At 52.6% G+C, this 18,504-nt stretch overlaps 7 protein-coding genes across 7 annotated transcripts; 4 read left to right on the top strand and 3 right to left on the bottom strand.

Annotated features, from left to right (window-relative positions):
• Positions 1-1,682: 1,682 nt before the first annotated feature.
• On the bottom strand, positions 1,683-1,832 carry PpBr36_10556 (uncharacterized protein; the record flags this gene model as incomplete). Its single annotated transcript, XM_029897667.1, has 1 exon — positions 1,683-1,832. The coding sequence occupies one exon, from the start codon at positions 1,830-1,832 to the stop codon at positions 1,683-1,685; it is 150 nt and encodes a 49-aa protein (XP_029744128.1).
• A 1,351-nt stretch (positions 1,833-3,183) lies between these two features.
• On the top strand, positions 3,184-5,098 carry PpBr36_10555 (uncharacterized protein; the record flags this gene model as incomplete). The annotated part of the gene is made up of 2 exons (XM_029897666.1): positions 3,184-4,842; positions 4,928-5,098. 2 exons carry the CDS (start codon positions 3,184-3,186, stop codon positions 5,096-5,098), a joined length of 1,830 nt encoding a protein of 609 aa, XP_029744025.1.
• Positions 5,099-5,871: 773 nt separating this feature from the next.
• On the bottom strand, positions 5,872-7,583 carry PpBr36_10554 (uncharacterized protein; the record flags this gene model as incomplete). Its single annotated transcript, XM_029897665.1, has 3 exons — positions 5,872-6,478; positions 6,649-7,299; positions 7,447-7,583. The coding sequence occupies 3 exons, from the start codon at positions 7,581-7,583 to the stop codon at positions 5,872-5,874; spliced, it is 1,395 nt and encodes a 464-aa protein (XP_029744026.1).
• Positions 7,584-10,263: 2,680 nt separating this feature from the next.
• On the top strand, positions 10,264-10,768 carry PpBr36_10553 (uncharacterized protein; the record flags this gene model as incomplete). Its single annotated transcript, XM_029897664.1, has 3 exons — positions 10,264-10,324; positions 10,412-10,471; positions 10,548-10,768. 3 exons carry the CDS (start codon positions 10,264-10,266, stop codon positions 10,766-10,768), a joined length of 342 nt encoding a protein of 113 aa, XP_029744023.1.
• A 286-nt stretch (positions 10,769-11,054) lies between these two features.
• PpBr36_10552 (uncharacterized protein) lies at positions 11,055-12,014 on the bottom strand (the record flags this gene model as incomplete). Its single annotated transcript, XM_029897663.1, has 1 exon — positions 11,055-12,014. The coding sequence occupies one exon, from the start codon at positions 12,012-12,014 to the stop codon at positions 11,055-11,057; it is 960 nt and encodes a 319-aa protein (XP_029744024.1).
• A 1,761-nt stretch (positions 12,015-13,775) lies between these two features.
• PpBr36_10551 (uncharacterized protein) lies at positions 13,776-14,696 on the top strand (the record flags this gene model as incomplete). The annotated part of the gene is made up of 1 exon (XM_029897662.1): positions 13,776-14,696. The coding sequence occupies one exon, from the start codon at positions 13,776-13,778 to the stop codon at positions 14,694-14,696; it is 921 nt and encodes a 306-aa protein (XP_029744022.1).
• Positions 14,697-15,284: 588 nt separating this feature from the next.
• Positions 15,285-17,792, top strand: PpBr36_10550 (uncharacterized protein; the record flags this gene model as incomplete). Its single annotated transcript, XM_029897661.1, has 1 exon — positions 15,285-17,792. One exon carries the CDS (start codon positions 15,285-15,287, stop codon positions 17,790-17,792), a length of 2,508 nt encoding a protein of 835 aa, XP_029744127.1.
• Positions 17,793-18,504: the final 712 nt, after the last annotated feature.

Raw genomic sequence — 18,504 nt, 5'->3', positions numbered from 1 at the left:
CTTCTTTGTTATGAGTGCGGTTAGTATATCCATGTATGTTCACTATTGGCAGGGTCCTCAGAAGCGGCTATTGTAGTATACTTTAGTGCCTATCTTTTTATGAAGCTTTCTTGATGATTCCACCGTTAGCAAGAGAACGGTAAAGTACTAGGATCTTGAGGTATATCTTTGCCAAGAGCAAGCATGAACCACGATCGCCACCCTACGGTTTACTCCCCTTCCTTCATGTTTCCTTTTCTCTCCGGTCTAAATTTGATCCAAGTCCGAACTATTCAGAGACGCAGAGCTGATAGCACATAAAATTCTAAACTGCGAATAATTCTCCGCATATGTTCGAACCTAAGAAAAGCAACGGCTGACAAGCTCGAGCGACTGACATGTATAACCTCACCTAGTCCAATATGCGGCAATCCTACTCGCGTCCCGACTTGAGCCACTTTCGCAGGTAGCGATTGAGGCGATCCACCATATCGGACGGCCCCGCACCGCTGGGCTCTCTGACCTTTTCATAACACCGGCCGTCATGGCACCGCACACCAGCCAATCCCTCTTTCCATCGCCTGCGCGACTCTTTGTTCCTCGCACAATTGCTGTGTAGAATGTCCATCGTTTCCGTCTTGTTATCCTACAATCCCCTTTTTTGACGTCAGATCGATATTCCAGATTGTTGCACTGCAGAGCGAAAGTCTATCGAACTGAAATCTAGCATTAAGGATTTAAAAAAAAAAAAAAAAAAAAAGGTCCTTGGCTGTGGAGAGAAGGATAATTGTTGACAAAGTCTAGACTCGTGAATAGTTCTCTATTTCTGGTCACTTTTGGCGCCTGGACTCTGCCTGCTCCATCGACGTGCGTTATGTCATAACTGGCCTGAGGACCTGGAACCGGGTATTGTTTTTCGTCCTGCCCGTTCGTTTGTTTTGGATTTGATTTTCTGCTTCTCCATATCTCTACGCATCTGTCCCTACTGCATGTCATTAGTCCTCCTCCTTTTTGCCAACTTCCTTGGTATTTGGAGCTTGTATCTCGCCACATTCTCCAACCGCCGCCAGGCTCCGTGCGTTTCGGTAGATCTTCCCTGCCCGCGCGCTGCTATCTGGGGTTTGTTTGCCTCCTCCATGATTTCGCCATCTGTCTTCTATACCACCTGCGATTATTAGGGGTCCCTTTCCCCGCCCCGTCTAAATCTGCAAGCATCCGACCAGGACCAACCAAGCATTTTTCACATGAGTCAAGGTCCGGTTCCTCTCTACCCGACTGTATCTGGCGCGACAAACTGTCCCGAAATCGTCTCCTGAATTTTTTTTTCTTCTCTGTCGATTTCTTTCATTCTTAATCCTTCAATCCCCCTCCGCAAAAGTTTCACGCGCTTTTCCTGCCGCCATTAGGGTCCGCTGAAACTCACTACCGATAAAAGCAAATAAAAAGAAAAAAAGAAAAAGTTCCCCAGACATTGAGCCAAGACAGCGACATATTGCCGACGCCGTGGGACAAAGGAAAAAGCCCCTTGTTTTGCGAATGCGCGGGGAATTGGAAGCTTGGCGGAACCTTTGAATCTCTATCGGTGTCTACTTTTAGATTCTATTAAAAAAGGTAAGTAGCGAAAAACCTTATACATGGATTTCGAACGCATCCATTCCGTCAACGCCCCCTGGCTTCGTCATTGTCTACCTTGAGCACCCCTTTCAATACCTGCACACACATACAAAACACACGCACACCACATTACTGCCGCACCGCCGAGGGCGGCTGTCAAATCCAGGACAGATCTTATCGTCCCCTCGGCTGTTTGCCAAGGTTGTGCGCGTGCGCTGTGGTGTGCACGACACCGTCATCGAGCAGCCTGCTTGCACTTTGGTCTCGCATAAGGGAAAGACAAGTCGCCCGCCGCCGTGATACTTGGTCGCACCATCGTTCATTGGTCTAGTCTAGTCCAGTTTGCCTGGCGCTTGCTCGCAACTACACTACCTACCTTGCATAACAGCACACGTCCATCTACTCCCGTGTCCACCCCCCCTAATGGGCGTAGAGCAAAGAAACACAAGCTTTCACCAGAGAACCCCTTCCATTCTGCTCCAAAATCGTGCGCTCCTCGGCATAGCCTTGTCTTGGTCCAGGGGTCTGATTTGTCCCTTGTCTGGGAAATTCCGTGCTAGTGATGGATCAGTCAGTCAACTTGACTTTTTGCACATAGCTAGCACGCCAGGACAGACAGACAGGTGACATTGCAGGTTGTTGTCAGAATGCATTAAACTGCTCCGCCACCCTAGACTGGCTCGGAAAACACCGCAATTCATGTGTTGTTTGCTTGTTGGTGTCGCAAAGTCTTGATTGTGGTGAAAACCCCGCGCCCAAAGGAGATTGCAAGATTGCGCAGAAGAAAAAAAAAGAAGAAAAAGACGAGGATATACCTGCCTACATACAGTATACGTTTGTTTGCTGAGCCTCCTGCGTCAATGTTGATGCTACCCGCCCAAGTGGTGTCATATGTTCCTCAAGCCATTTTCGCAACTCTGTAAAAAAAAAAAAAAAAAAGAAAACAAAAAAAAAGAACAAAACAACAAGTACACAAAAATCTTCTACAAGTGGGAGACGGAAGAAAAGAAATCCGACACATAACCACAACACCTACATTACCTACCCCCCCTACTCTCCTGATTGAATTCTACCCAGGACCGGATGTTTTTCGTGGATCCGATATCCCAGTCTCCCGCCCAGCGATAAGAGAGAAAGTCGATTGATTGCGCTGCAACGTCAACGCACCGACCCCGGCCAACCAGCAGCGGGTCCAGAGCAGACCAGGCCAGACACAGCCTACAGTTCGCTCATTCATGCTGGACCACGGTTGAAACGACGCAACTTCCATCTTGATCCTGCCAACCTACCCACCTGCACTGCCCTCACTACCTCACACCTCGCATTACCTGCAACCCGGCCTTGCCATGCTGACCTACCTACCCAATCCAACACTAGACTAACTTTTTCATCGTGCGCATGCAGTTTTGCATCATTGTTGCCACTTGTTTTCCTTTCCCTTGGAACTTTTCTTCTTCTCTTTGGTCGAATTGAAGAGTTGCGCGGTCGCCTTACCTGAGCCGGCCTGTCTGCGATCGTGCCCGCTGCTCTTTACCGCCGACCGAGCACAGCCAGAATAAACAGACCAGACCATCTCAGACTGGCACCAAAATGGCCACAGTAATTGGCGACTTCGCCTCGGACCCCTCGAGGTTCCGTCACAATATGGTATTTCAACCGCAGCCGCCTCAGCTATCGCAATCACACTCCCACCATCACCATAAACAGCAGCAGCAGCAGCAGCAATCTTACCGCTCTTCCAACCAATCTTGGGAGAGCGCCCACACCACCACATCTTCTGCCCCGCGACAAGAACCACAGCCCACAGAAACCAGCCCATCAATACCGACGCCATCATCATCCGTCGCGTCCTCGACCCCTCGTAGCAACTATACAACGTCGGCACCAATAGCACAACAGCCTAGGCCGTCATCGGCCGACCGCCAGCACCAGAAGCAATCTGTGCCACCCGACGACGACTCGGGCGCCTCGCGCTTCCCAACTCCTCCCGACTCCTCCTCTCCAAGCGTGTCTAATTTGGGCGGTGCCCAACCGCAAAAGCATGTCGGCACTGACCCGCCACGCCCGCACTCGCAACCCCACCCCGAGTATATGGACATCTCTACCGATGCTAAAGATGCCGTTGTAGTTACTGCTCCACCTTTTGAATCCCCATCCACCGCTGCCTCCGATGCGACCGTCGTTCCGCCATTTTCAGACACGACTGCCGCTCCTGCGGCTGCCACAGGGCCAACTGAGCAGTCCTCGGTCGCGCCCTCGTCTGCAAGCAGCAAGCCCGCACACTCAATTCCATCTCCTGTCAGCGACAGCTTCTCTTCCCATTGGGCCTCGAGCCCAGCACCCAACTCGCCGACACGAACTGCCCAACCACAGCAGACTACAGTTCGGATTCGTGACCTTTCACATATTCAATCTCTTGCACGTGCCGATCTCGTCACGGGCGGCAACAACAATGGAGGCATCCTGAATGTCGACCCACCACTCTCACAGATGAAATATGATATCAGCGAAATGCCCATCGGTGATGTCATTGAGATGGTGGCTGCGCTTCTCACCAAGATCACGACGACCAACGATCTGCAGCATGATGCATTGAGCAGAAATGCAACGCATCAACGACAAGCGCAAGCGGCGCAGCAACAACAGCAACAAGATGGGAGCGGGGAGGGCAGTAGCAAAGGGGATGGAGTCATCACTGCCAACAGCAACAGCAGCGGCAACGGCAGCAGTCCGTACGCCAACAGCGTGCTGGCTTTCCACGGGAAAAACGTGCCTGCCATCACTATACTTAGTTACCTGAGTCGCATTCATAAGTATTGCCCCACTACGTTTGAGGTTTTCTTGAGCCTGCTGGTTTATTTTGATCGGATGACAGAAAGAGTCAATGATCTGGTGGTGCGGAGCGAACAGGAGAGGAAGGAGGCCGAGGCCAAGACAAAGAATCAGGGCGATGTTGTTATGGGCAACGCCGCCCAAGAAGATGAAATGGATGAGGATCTCGCTGACAGCGATGACGAGGGAGAGGTTCCTACAAGAAATAGCTCACATAATGGCGATGCTGGCGTTGCCGGATCTAGGGAGGCTCCGCGGGACTCCGCGGCCTCAACACCGCCCCCGCCAGCTTTGAGCAGCACAGCGACTTATTTTGTTGTGGATAGCTATAACATCCACCGACTTATCATTGCGGGTGTGACATGCGCGAGCAAGTTTTTCTCGGACGTGTTTTACACCAATTCGAGATATGCCAAGGTATGTTGAAAATATTTGCCCTGTTTTGTGCTGAAAAGAGAAGAAGAAAAAAAAAAAGCATGAATCTCACTAACTCACGCTACAGGTCGGAGGCCTTCCGCTCGCAGAGCTAAACCACCTTGAGCTCCAATTTCTCCTCCTGAATGATTTCCGCCTCGCCGTCCCAGTCGAGGACCTCGAGGCTTATGCAACTATGCTTGTCGAGTTTTATGCCAGAGACGTTGTCGCTCAACGCTCTAGACCTTCTTCGGACTGATGTGCAATCACAGTCAAGGGTCTCGGCTTACTGTAGGGCATAGGCCGATACAAATGCGTCCCAGGGATGCGGCTGCACGTGGACCCCTGCAAGGCAAGCTAGTCCAGCCGGTACGATGTACGCCACCCCTGGCGCATATGTGGCTCTGTCCCCTGTTTTGCAGTACAAAAATACATATCTCGTGAAATGAAAAGACGCTAGCCAACTTGAGTGGAGCAAGGCGCATAGCACGGCATCACAGGGAATAGGCATGGACTGCCAGTTCATGCAGCAGGCACAAACACATATCTATTTTCTGGCATCATTATTTTTACTCAAAAGAGACAACCTCTCCCTTCACCGAGGTGTATACTGAAGGGATGGTGAAGACAACATGACACTAGAATGGGGCAAATCGGTTGATCTCTGCAGTTCAGAGCGGAGGTGCAGCTTCTGGGAACTCATGGCTGATTCCCGTTTTTTATTCGCATTTTGGGATTTCATGTTTAAACTGACTTGTTTCTTTCTTCATTGTTGAGGAGTAGGGGAAATTAAAGGGTCGTTTTATAATGCTGATGACCTGTTGGTTGTTTATAATTTTCTATGGGACTCTTTTTTCTTCTCTTTCACGTTTCTGCGTCTGCTGATAAAGGTGTGGGGTACTTATATAAATTACAAGGTGTTCTGTTGGGAGTCTAGGAGTTACTTTGCGCTGTCCAGTCTTTATTATACGGCCACGGGGCACCGTGAGGACCACCGCAACCGTCTTGATTCGAATCCGGTTCTATCCATCTTTACCCGCCTATACTATACACCCCGGCTTCGTAGCACAGCGCTCGTAGGCAGCTCCTCCCGCTACCAGGCCCGGGCTCCTCCGCCAGCAACGCAAGGCGCGCGAGAACGGCATCCGCGATAGAATCCGGGACCTGGGTCGAGCCAGACCTCTTCCATCGTTCCACCTGGTGTCCCAGCCAGACACGGACGGGAGCCGTCGCGGGGAGGGCCAAGTCCGGGTTCACGAGAACGTAGGCCGACAAGACCGTCTTCCAGAGCCAGAGCTGAGGGTTGCTACCGCCGTCGTGGCGTTGCTGACTCGGGCAGTGCAGCAGCCAGCGGAGGATTTGCAGGTCGTAGACGGAGGAGCAAGAGAACGTTTTACCGCGGGTGCGCTCCGCCATGGCGTGGACGAGAAGGTGCGCAGCTGTGGCGTAGCCCTCGGGCCGGATGGAGTCGTCGTTCACGTCCATCGCGGCGCTCTCAGATGGGGTGAAGTAGCGCGGCTGCAGGCGGGTCGGGTCGTCGGGCTGCGTGTGGAAAAGTGGTGTTTCCGGGCTGGGGAAAGCGGAGCTACTGTTCTGCTGCATACTGGATGTTTGCGCCTTGGACAGGAGGGAGAGGAGGCTGTTTTTTCCGGGACGAGATGGGAACAAGAAAAAAGACACCGTCAGTTTCCAAGGGGGGGTTTTATGCTTTCCAGAAAAAAAAAAAAAAAAAAAAAAAAAAAAAAAAAAAGAGAGTTCCTTGCCCGCCGCGTACTCCTCCATATTCCACGACTGCCAAAACCTACTTACATCAGAGCCAGGTGCGGCAGCATCTGGGATGAGGACTGGGACTCGGCCGCTCCTCTCACGGCCATCCTCGCATCGACGACAGCAAACAGGCCACCGAGATGGGTGGCGGCGGCCTCTGCGTTGTCCATGGCGGCCTCGACGACGGCCAGACACAAGATGGCGCCTGCGTAGGCGTCGTTCCCATCGCCGCCGCCGTCGTCGTCGGCGGTGGAGACCACGCGATGATGCTGCTGCTGCTTGAGGGCCCGCATCATCTCGACCTTGTGGTGCAGACACGTCTGCTCCAGTGCCGGGCCCATGGAACAGCCCCGCTGGAAGTAGAGGTGCATGCACGCCCAGAGGATCATTGTGTGCACGTGCAGCGGCTCCCTCGCGGGGACTGCTGGCGTGGCGGCGCGGTGGTGGTGGTGGTGAGTGGGAATCATACCGGTGATGGTTTGCCGGTAAAGGTTGGAGTGTTGGAGGATCTCGCGCGAGTCGAACGGGAGGTCGATAGTGATGTGTCCTGCCCAGTCTGGGGGCACTGGTGTTGGCACCGGTGGTGGCGCTGAGGGTGACTGCCAGGCAAGGGGTTGTGCTGGGAGCAGGAAGGGATCGGCTGGTGTGTATGGCGTTGATGACCTGGAAGCAGGTGGGGGCGTCGTTTGGTAGCTGTCATCGTTGTAGTGACAGTCAGTCCCTTTGACTAGACATTTTGTACTGGGTTGGATATATGCTGCTGTTAGAAGACTGACTATTTTTATTTTCTGGTGAGAGTGGTCTGTGTGATAGGTATGTTTTGTATGTTAGTTAATTTACCATATTGGCTTTGACTCGTCGCAGCGAATATGTCGCTTCTTGCAGGTCGAGCAACCAGTCCGGCTACGTTTATGTGTTGCCCGCTGTCTCTGTGGTTGACCCCCTGATCCGGGGTCGTCACTCTTAGGTTCGGCCATATTGTTTTTTTTTTTTTTTATATAGTTTTATTCTTATTTTTTTCAACCGACCACTTGCCAAAGTGGAAAATAAAATAAAATAAAAATTGATGCCTGAAAATTCGGTGGGCATTCCCTATTGATAATGTCTATGCGTTGCTTTTATACACTGGAGAATGATGGCTTTTCCCCCGGGTTTTGGTATAAGTTCACATCATCCCCGGAGGGCCGGATCTAAACCCCTGCGCCCCGGCGGAGATGACATATCGTCTCCCGGAGTTGAAATCCCCATGACCACCGGGTTTGACGGGTTTGGCATCGCCACCACCAAAACTAGGCAGCCAAGCGCGCAGTTTGCGTCTTCCTGCCTTGCTTTGCCCTACCATAAGCCTCTCTGTTTTTTTTTCTTTTTTTTTTTTTTTTTTTTTCTCTTCCTCTCTTTGTAATGAAGGCAATGCAGTCGCATTTTGGCTCGCTGCAGAGAGCCCAGGCGAACTGCAATAGTGGGGATTTCGACATGGGTGTCAGGACAGTGACTCCACAGATCTAAGCCCGGCGGCACTCTGGTGCTCGGTTAAGTAAGATTCGGCGTTTCGATTCTAGAAGATCATGGTAGGCACTGATTAAAGGTGTAATACGTAGCTATTTGTGGCGTTTCTTGTTATTATTATCATCATCACTATTGCTGTTGTTGTTTTTGCCTCTGTCGCTCTAGTCGTATTGTATTATTCATTCATTATTCATGCGACATTGGGGGAAAATGGCAAATGAATGGGTTGGAGCTGACGCACTGCCATTGACAAAGATTGTTCAGGAGCAAGAAAGAGAGTACAGAGATTTTGGCTGCAGCCTAGATATCATCAATTCAATTATACGGCAAAGCAAGCTGTCCAACGAGGCGGTGGTAGGCTTATTCGGCTGTCCATGGTCAATTCTTGTTGTTGTTATTTTCGTCATCACAATGCTCAAGTACTACTGTAGCTCCAGAATCGAGTCAGGCTGCAGTCTTGAATCCGGAGAGAATTCATGGAATCTTTTATCTTCTCCCCGCAAAACACATCCTCAGCGGTTCCGAGACTGGCTGCAAGGGCTTCAAAATCATCACAGAGTCGATTTTCCATTCAGAGGGCACAACTTCAGTTCAATATGCACTCCGTCCATGTCATGCTGCAGATGGATCGATCGAATTGGGCTGAATTACCAAGCACAAGGCGGAAAAGCTCCGTGTAACCAACCCACCAGCTGGCTACTTAGCTATCTTACTCTTGTCCATATTCTCCACCTTCACTGTCCTGGCTAACCAAATAAAACACGGCGCGCGGCTGAGATGATGGGGATGTCATTGACAGACAGACAGACAGCCCACCGCCCACCAAGTTGTTCGTGTGTCAGCTTGTCTTCGGGCTTCCCGCGCAGAGATGCGCCTGAGGTTGGATTGGTGGTCAGCAAGCCGAGTCATACCCCCGGGAGCTTGCGCTCGCCAATCATACACTACAACAAGCATTGGGGAAGTTGTTGCTTATTTGCGCCCGTGGACCTACCGTTACATTTCTGCCGACCACTTGTTATTTTTTTTTTCCTTTTTCTCTTAATAGGGTGACGTCGTTTGAGACGTGTGGGGGGTCAAATTCTAGAATCCGTTCAAAGAGGGCTGGCTGACTGGTGACCCGGCACCTTGCAAATGGGGGTTCATGCCTGATATCTATCTACATTGAATGACGTTGAATAGGTTTCGGGGGAAGCTTTTGAGCACCTATCAGGAGATCTTTGTAATGAATATCTCTCTGCAAGCCGCAGGTACTGATAGATCATTTGGCCCATTAGCGTGTGCGCACGTTAGAAATAACTCGGGGGGTTACGCGTCCGGAGATGGATACGATGCAAAATAGATCAGAAACCGATGCGTGCAATCTTATTATCTAAATTTGGAATTAAAGCTTGCTCGCTCAACAGTGTCATGAAAACGAGCGCTAGTCAGAACGTCGTCCCTGATCAGCAGATTTGCGCCAAGAGATCTATTCTGCAACAATGCGCAAATCCAGTAGGGATATTGCTGGTATCCGGGCCTGGCTGAGCCTCATCATGTCTATTATCAACGCCACAAACAAACTACTGTCTGACTCCTCAGAACCGTTCAACACATCCAAACCATATAATCGCCGACAATTTGGCGTAAGGGGCAGTTCATCCGGTGTTGCTAATCACTGGCTCACGCCGAAACAGAATTGTAACCAATATGTATATTATCAATGTTAACACAACCACCATCTCGGGAAGATACTCAACATCTAGATTTTTGGTCTTGATTAGGTTGTAGTCTCTTTATAGATCTTTACACTGAGCCCCGTAAGAACAGCGATCAAGTCCACTTGACGAAACAGCCTGCAATTATGCTGAGCACCAGTTCTTGACTCAGCACCTTAAGAATTTCGTCTGCTTCCGGGGTGTCCTCTGTTCGCAATGTTATCATCACGAATCTATGCCGGCGAGTATAGGTTCACTTCTCAGAAATGAATATAAAAGGGCTGTCTAGACTTCCTTTGTTGCACGGTATTCTATTCCAAATCACACAGCTCAACAAACTTACAGTCGTTCCCTACTACTTAACCCATCTTGTCAATCGTTTTATATCCACTCTTTTATTACACTAGACTTAGAATTTGAAAAACCGGCTTCCTGAAAAATTACCACTACCACCAAGATGCAGTACTCTATCGTTTTCGCCATGACTATGCTCCTTTCGCTCGTCCAGGCCGGCTCTGGTATTTCTTACCCCCTCTCTCTGCGAGTTATCAACACTTCCAACTTGATGTGTCGTGCTGACCGTGTTTTTGTTTTTCGCAACATAGCTAGCACCAACAAGGTGGCCAAGCACCCCTTTGTGGTCCGGAACATTGGCGACCACTGGGGTAAGTAACCGCCTTCCTTTGTGTTGGGGCTGAATATGAAATACGGAACTGGGATTAACGCATGTCAATAAAACAGTCACCAAGGTCAAGAAGGACAACGATGCGGACGGCGACAACGAGTCCAATGTCGTCCCGAGGGGTCTTTTCCACAACAACGTCGGCCGCGCATGTGTGCACAACACCGTGTCCGGAATTTGCAACGTTTTCGGCCAGTGCGAGCTCGCTGGGCCCGAGGGCAAGGACAAGCATGGCAAGGCAAAGAAGGTGCTCGATGCCAACTGCGTTATTGGCAAATAAGCCATGGGCGGTATCAAGCTCTGTTGAGCGGGGTTGCTCTCATTTCTGGCTGGTTCTGTTTGGTATATCGTTAGCTCGTCCTTGTAATCACTAAAAATACACTCTGGAGATTTTCTTCCCTTGTTGTCTACTTACCAGATGATACATTTGTGATCCCAATCTGGACTTTCCCTCGTGGTAATGCGCAGTCGGCCGAGGAGTGATACGAACGCATGCGGTTATAGTCGAAAGGTTATTTGCAAAAATAGCTCCTTTATTCGACTCAAAGCCTTGTCCGTATGTGTCCTCACGACTGGTTTTGAAGACCACGTAGATGCGCAAGGCAGTGCTGGCCCTCTGGCCCCAAGAACTCAAGCATGGGCCAGATTTCAACGCCCTGGAACCACGACACGAAACCCGGCTCCGTGCCGTCTCTGTGAAAATCTGCCGCGATCTGCCCAAGATCCCGCAGTGGTGGGTAGACGTGGCTCTTCGCCCAGGCGTGGTGGCGAGCCACGTCGGGCCAGATGGTCCTGTTCAGCCACGGGCGCCCGTGGGTTTCCATCGGCGGCTCCTCCAGGGCCTCGTCCGAATGAACCCTGCCAGGCGCCACGCACCAGGTCTTGTTCTTTGGGGAGTGGAGGTAGTGCTCGTTGAGCTCGTACAGCGTCTCGAGGTTCCGGAACGTGGCAGCCAGCGGCCAGATCTGAGCGCCGCTAAGCCCCTCGTCCAAGCTGTACACGCGGCCCTTCTCGCCAATACTGATGCCCTTGAGGGCGAGGTGGTGGATGTTATCGGAGAAGCCGGGGATGATAAAGTGTGCAAGCCGCTCGTGGAAGGGCGCCCTGCGCGCGTCGAAATGATCGTGGTGCCAGAGTTCGCGGACCTCGTGCGACGAGATGGCGACCACGTCGTGCGTCTTGTCGAACCGGACGACCCCGTGCTCTATGGCCAAGGTATCCGGGACGACGCCGAGGCCGGCAAAGCGGGATTCCCGGTTGACTCGGAGGGCATTGCTCAAATGTCGCGTGCGCTGCGACAGATACGCGCCCGGGACGACTACCCAGCGGTCTGTTACCGCTTCGGGATGGCGATCGTCACCCTCCGGGTCGCTGCGTCGTATGTCAAAGTCGAGCAGACGGGGCTTGGCCGTCACGAGCAAGACGAAATGTCGCCATACGAGGCACCTCACCTCGGTGGGCAGAAGGCGAAACTGGGGCATCAATCCACCACGGCTTCCCGCATTTAAATTGTCGGCATCGGTCATGATCTAGGCTTCTTTGCAGAAGAGGTCTAAAGATGAAGATCAAAAAGCGGCGCTGATAATGTCTGTCTCGGGTGGATTTTGATCAAGGGGTAGGGTGAACAGTGAGTGACTGCGTACATCTTTATGGCAACAAACGACGAACCCCCGCTCCGCTAGCAGGCAACAGGCAACAGGCAGCTACCGAATATGATCCCCTGCCAACTCTCCCATGGCTAAATCCGCTCCCTTGTATGTAAGTTCCTATGTTGTGTTGGTAAACTGCCCAGCATTAACACTATAAAAACAAAGTCTTCATTCTTTCTTTTTCTTTGATTTGCTCTGTTTCTAGTTATATATAGTGTAGGCGCGCAATTGGGACCTAGCTAGCTGGCTTACCTGGAGGCAATGATACGCATTTCATGTGGCTATGTTGCAGGGAACTGCGAGACTAGAAAGTTTCTGGCTGCTTCACTCTTGACGGCCTGGCTCTCTGATGCCGGGGCTCTTTGTAGTGTATCACCGGCCAAGTCATCTTGCCAAGGTAGAACAGCACCTGGACTGGACATGCCGACGAAGGCGAAGATACCAGAACCAGCCTGCTTGCAAAGCAATCATCCTATATGGCCAACGTATGGCAAAAAGGAAAAAAAAAAGTTCCAGACATGTGCAAAGCTTTTACTTCGAATAGGAGAGACATATCGAACGAAAGAGATCCAACATCAAAAGAATGGCAAAAAGGAAATGAGCCGCTTGTACGGGAATTGAGCCCGACGTGGGGGTCGAACCCACAGCCTTGAGATGAACCGAAGGTCCTTAAGAGTCTCACGCTCTACCGATTGAGCTAGCCGGGCGACTCTTGAGTTGTTGTTGAAGACATGGGACTATGCAATATTCATATACCACGAAACAAAAGTTTTTTGTGTGTCAGCTGAGCCCTGCGTCTCAGTGGGGAAGAGTTGCATGGGAACCCACATAACTGTGGGTAATGGGCCTGTGCACGAGTCGTTGTTGGAACATGAGTTTTTCGGCTGGATTTCGTCCCAAGTTTCCATTTGCTTGCTAATCAAATTCGCCGAGTGACTGCGCTTTTGCGTGACTATTCTTCACATCCTTCGACGTCAGCTAGTCTTGCAGTGTCGTGGCTTCAAGAATACTAGAATTCCCAGAGGCGCGCACCCCTTATTGGGTCGTGATTTCTAATCTGCTTGGGAATGTTTTTTTTTTGCGTCTTGGGCCTCATCAGGTCAGGGATGGTGAATACGTCGGTCTGCGGTGTACTAGGAGTACCGAAGTTGTGATTTTGGGGATTGTTGAGCTGTCGAAGGATCCGAATGGAGGCCGGACAAACGACAACCGCGCTACCTGACTACTGGTGCCCGACTGCTGGTCCCGATTGGATTGTCACCGAGGTTGCTTACAGGTTGCAATCGTGCTCCGTCAGCATCGCTGCCGTCTTGGCAGCTAGCGTTGTTTGCATGCGCTCATTCCTAGTTGGGTACTGCAGGCTAAACATGCTCAATGATTTCAAAGCACTATCCCATCGGCCGGCCAAGCGGTGGCGTTAACCCAGCATCACAGACGAGGGATGATCTGCTTGTAAACAGACATATCATCATGGACCAGCTTGCAAGTATATATAGCCATCCGATCGCAGGATCTGGGATACAAGAGGCGAAAGATTCAGGATATGCACTCGCAAGCTGTCAACTCATATTCAGTTTGTCAACTTAGACTGACCAACCCTTGACTCTTATCACATAAAGTTTTAATCGTCCAACAATCATGTCGCCCGCCAAGCAAGGCCGCAAAATCGCCATTGTCGGCGCTACAGGATCAGTCGGCACCCCAACCCTCGAGGCCCTGATCGCCCAGGGCATCCACACCATCACCGTCATCACGCGCCCGGACAGCACCAGCAAAATCCCCGATGTCGGCGTAGCTCGCGTCGAGCGCGGCGTCGCCTCCGATGCCGACTTTGCCGTCCGCGCGCTCAAGGGCCAGGACGTGCTGCTGCTGCAGCTCGGCATTCCGGCAATGGGGGACCAGAAGCTGTGGATCGAGGCGGCCGCCGAGGCCGGCGTGCCGCTGGTGGTACCAACCGAGTTCGGCAGCGACCCGGACCCGGAGTCTCGCATCGTCAAGGATTCGCCCATCGTCGCGGGCAAGAAGCCCGTGCGCGATCTGATCAACGACCGGGGCATGGCGTGGTCCGCCGTCGTCAACAACCCCTGGTTCGACTGGTCGCTGCCAAACGGCTTCTGGGGCTTCGACATCGCCGCGCGCACGGCCAGGTTGTACGACGGCGGGAGGACAAGGTTCGTCACGACCAACGTCGGGACCGTCGGCAAGGCCACGGCGGGTCTGCTGTCGCTTCCCGACGCGGAGCTGGCAAGGTTCCACGACAAGCCCGTGTTTCTCAAGTCGTTCTACATCACGCAGAGAGACATCCTTGCCGCCCTGCTAAAGGCGACCGGGACGGAGGAGAAGGACTGGAAGATTGAAGAGGTCGACGCAGATGAGTTCATTGAGCAGGCGGATAAGGCGGGTGAGTTTGGGCATATATCTGCATTTTATGCCATGCACATGTCGGAGGGACGCGGAGGAGACTACAACCACAAGGTTGGGGACACGATGGAATTGCTGGGAGCAGTTGAGAAGGAGACGCTCGATGAGACTGTGGCGAGGGTCGTCAAGGGCATTTAGGCCCAGCGGCAACAGGCTGTGTTTTATTGAGGGCATGTTTTGCTTTTTTTTTTTTTTTTTTGGAGGGTTGTTTGCAGACTGCTTTTACAAAGCTCATGTACTGGAATTTAACCAAGAAAAAAAAAAAAAAAGGATTCAGTTGATTGATTATTCTCAGACACTGTCTTTTTTATGATGTAAAACATACACAGCTACAAGACCTGAATTGGCGTTTCTCCCATAAATTACGCTGAACCATATACGTAAAAAGTTGAGTTGACAGTACCCCCCGGCTTTTGGGATTGTGACATCCTGACAATCGTATAGCTCCGGTTCAGGTCTGGGTCTAGCGGTAGGGAGATCTAGTTTGGTTTAGTATCCTCAATCATCCGTGGGGATAAATCAATGTGTCTTGGAAAAGAAAGCAAAGGAATGAGCACGTGCAACGCGGGGCAACAGTCTATATAGTTTTATGTTTATTTTCTCCAACATCCGAGCGAAAGCAATTACCTTGGTAGACAATCGGCACTCGGACGTAGTATCGGTACTACATCTTGTGCTTTCTTGACAATGATCAAGTAACTGTGGCGACAGCCTCCCGATACACCAATGACCCAGATATATGCTATGGCGACTGATGAAGAACTCATCATGACACCACCCGAGTCCCCGCCCACTCCCCTGCGCAGGGGAAGCGTCATCGGCGGACGTCAAGGTGACAAGTTCCGCCTCACCGTCCTCGCCGACGGCCTGGTCCGCTATGAATGGGCGCCCGACGGCCGGTTCGAGGACAGGCCGTCCTCGTTTGCATACCGTCGCGACCGTGGAGGCACCGACGATTTTGCAGTCGAGGAGCTGGACGACGACGGCTGGATCGACATCGTCACCAAGCGTTTCCGGATCACATTTGACACAAACTGCACCTCTTTTGCGGCGCACAACTTCTTCTGTCTCGTCGCCGGCCACACCCGCAGCCTCTGGCGGTACGGGTACTACAAGCCGTGGGAGAGCCTCGGCGGCACCGCCCGCACGCTGGACCGCGTCGACGGCCGGACGGACTGGGGTACCGGCATCATGTCGCACAAGGGGTACGCCACCATCGACGACTCGACCACCATGCTCTTCGAGCCGGATGGATTCGTTGCGCCCCGCCTCGCCGGGGAGGGGAGGGTGGACGGCTACCTTTTCGCCTACGGACACGACTACCGCGACGCCATCAAGGCATTCTACCTCATCTCGGGCGAGACGCCCGTCGTTCCGCGCTGGGCGCTGGGCAACTGGTGGAGTAGGTACTACCCGTACAGCGACCGCGAGTACGTCGCCCTCATGGACGATTTCGAAAAGCACCGGATCCCGCTGTCGGTCGCCGTCATCGACATGGACTGGCATCTGGTCGACGACCCGCGGGTTATCGCGGACGGCCAAAACGGCTGGACTGGATACTCCTGGGACCGCAAGCTGTTCCCCCATCCGCGCCGCTTCCTCGCAGAGCTGCACGAGCGTGGGTTGAAGACGACTCTCAACGATCACCCGGCCGACGGAGTGCACAGATACGAAGACTTGTATGAGGAGTTTTGCCGTGCAGTTGGCCGGGATCCATCGTCGGGGGAGCCAGTGGCGTTCGACATAACAAACCGCAAATACATACGCGCATACTTCGAAATCCTGCTCAAACCCCTCGAGGAGGACGGCTGCGACTTCTGGTGGATCGACTGGCAACAGGGTGAGTACACCAAGCTACCCGGCGTTGATCCGCTCTGGGTGCTCAACCACTTCCACTACCAGCACATCAAGAGCAAGATCCCCCAGCCGCTGATCCTGTCACGGTATGCGGGGCCCGGCAGTCATCGGTACCCCATCGGCTTCTCCGGGGACAGCGTGGTTTCGTGGGACAGCCTGCGCTTCCAGCCGGCCTTCACAGCGACGGCGTCCAACATTGGCTACGGCTGGTGGAGCCACGACATTGGCGGCCACTATCTGGGGGCCAAGAGCGCAGAGCTCACAGCGCGCTGGGTCCAGCTCGGCGTCTTCTCTCCCATAATGCGCCTGCACTCGTCGAACACGCGATGGGTCACCAAGGAGCCGTGGAAGCTGCCGACCGGCGGGCCGCAGGAGACGGTCTCGGACTTCCTGAGGCTGCGGCACCGGCTGCTGCCGTATCTGTACTCGATGAACGTGCGCGCCTCGGAGGAGGGCATGCCGCTCGTGCAGCCCATGTACTGGGAGTGCCCCACACGCCACGAGGCGTACCGCGTCGAGAACCAGTTCCTTTTTGGCGCGAGCATGATGGTGCTGCCCATCACGGATCCGCTGGACCCCAAGTACCGGCTGGCGAAAACGAAGGGCTGGCTGCCGCCCGGTAGGTGGGTCGACTACTTCACCGGGAGGGTGTACTCTGGAGACCGCGAGGTGTGGATGAGCAGGCCCCTGAACCAGTATCCTGTATTTGTCAGGGAGGGATCGATTGTGGTTTTGGACGCTGCCGAAAACATGGGAAACGGCGCTCCGCTGCCCGCCCGTCTCGAGGTTGTGCTCGCCGTAGACCAAGATTCTGGAGATGCCTGCTTTGACCTCCACGAAGACGTGCAGACCGAGAACGGCGAAACAAGACGCTTCACTACAAAGATCGAATGGGCAGCAGAGACGAGCACAGTCACCATCACCAACGCCCCCGGCTCACCCAAGCAACACACCCAGGGCCGGGAATGGAATCTGCTCTTCCTCGCCCAGCACGGCAGCCGGTGCACCGTGACCAACGCACAAAACAATGCCCAACTCGGCCGCAAACCCGACGAAAGGGGGTCACGCTTCACCCTGGGCAGCTTCGCATCGGACGAGCCCATCGTGGTGACGCTCAGCGGTGGCGCCGGCGGGATGGGGAACGAGAACCCGATCGGTCAGATCGAGCAGATTCTGGGCGATGCCGAGATCGAGTACGCGCTCAAGGACACCATCTGGGCTACCTTGACGGTCGAGACAGGCAAGAAGAGCTACCGCGCACGTCCAAAGAATGAGCAGCTGCAAGGCGTGCAGGCCTTGGATATTGATGATAATCTGAGGCACGCCATTGTGGAGTTGTTGTTGATCGACTATGAGGACCCGGATGCGTCGGTGTGATTGTCTTGCTGATGGCTTTTTGTGTAAGTGGATGTGACTGGCTAAAAAGATCATCTTTTGGAGACCTATATCTATTCCCACTTGGTTATACGAGACTTGCATGTGGAAAATGATACAGTATCTTTTCACAGCTTGGATTTTCCGTAATAAGGACCTCATTTCCTTGTGTCAGTCAACATGCGAGAAATCACCTCATAGCCGGCCTGGTCGCAACAGGCATCAAGCATAGACGTCCCAGAGAGACCCGTAAAGTGTGCTCCGCCTGGCACCCTCTGCTGCATTTGAGCTCATGCGGTGGACTTTTCATGACCATAGCTGCATAGTATCGCACTGGCAGAAGCAGGGCCGGGAATTATTCTATTCTTCAACTCCAACACCGGTCCAAGTCTCTGAATATACTTTCTCATTGCTGATTCAACAGCAAATTTTTCTTTATATAAAATATTGAATTAGTTATTCAAGAAGAAAAGCAAAAAAGAGAATGCACTCTTCTCGGCTTATTATCATCTTTGCCCTGGCACTCGAGGTCTGCAGATTTGGCTGGGTATTGGGTCTGCATAGGGAACTGTCAAAGAAACTGGCACCAGGCCGGCCATGATCCCACCACTCAAGATACCATCGTACAATGCTACAATAATTGTGTGGACCATCTTTGATTGCAGATGTGCTGCAATAATTATGCTTGCAAGTACTCAAGTTGGCGCAAAAAAAA

This window comes from Pyricularia pennisetigena, assembly GCF_004337985.1.
Source record: "Pyricularia pennisetigena strain Br36 chromosome Unknown Pyricularia_pennisetigena_Br36_Scf_10, whole genome shotgun sequence".
NCBI lineage: Eukaryota > Fungi > Ascomycota > Sordariomycetes > Magnaporthales > Pyriculariaceae > Pyricularia > Pyricularia pennisetigena.
This window is presented reverse-complemented; position numbering and strand designations above follow the sequence as displayed.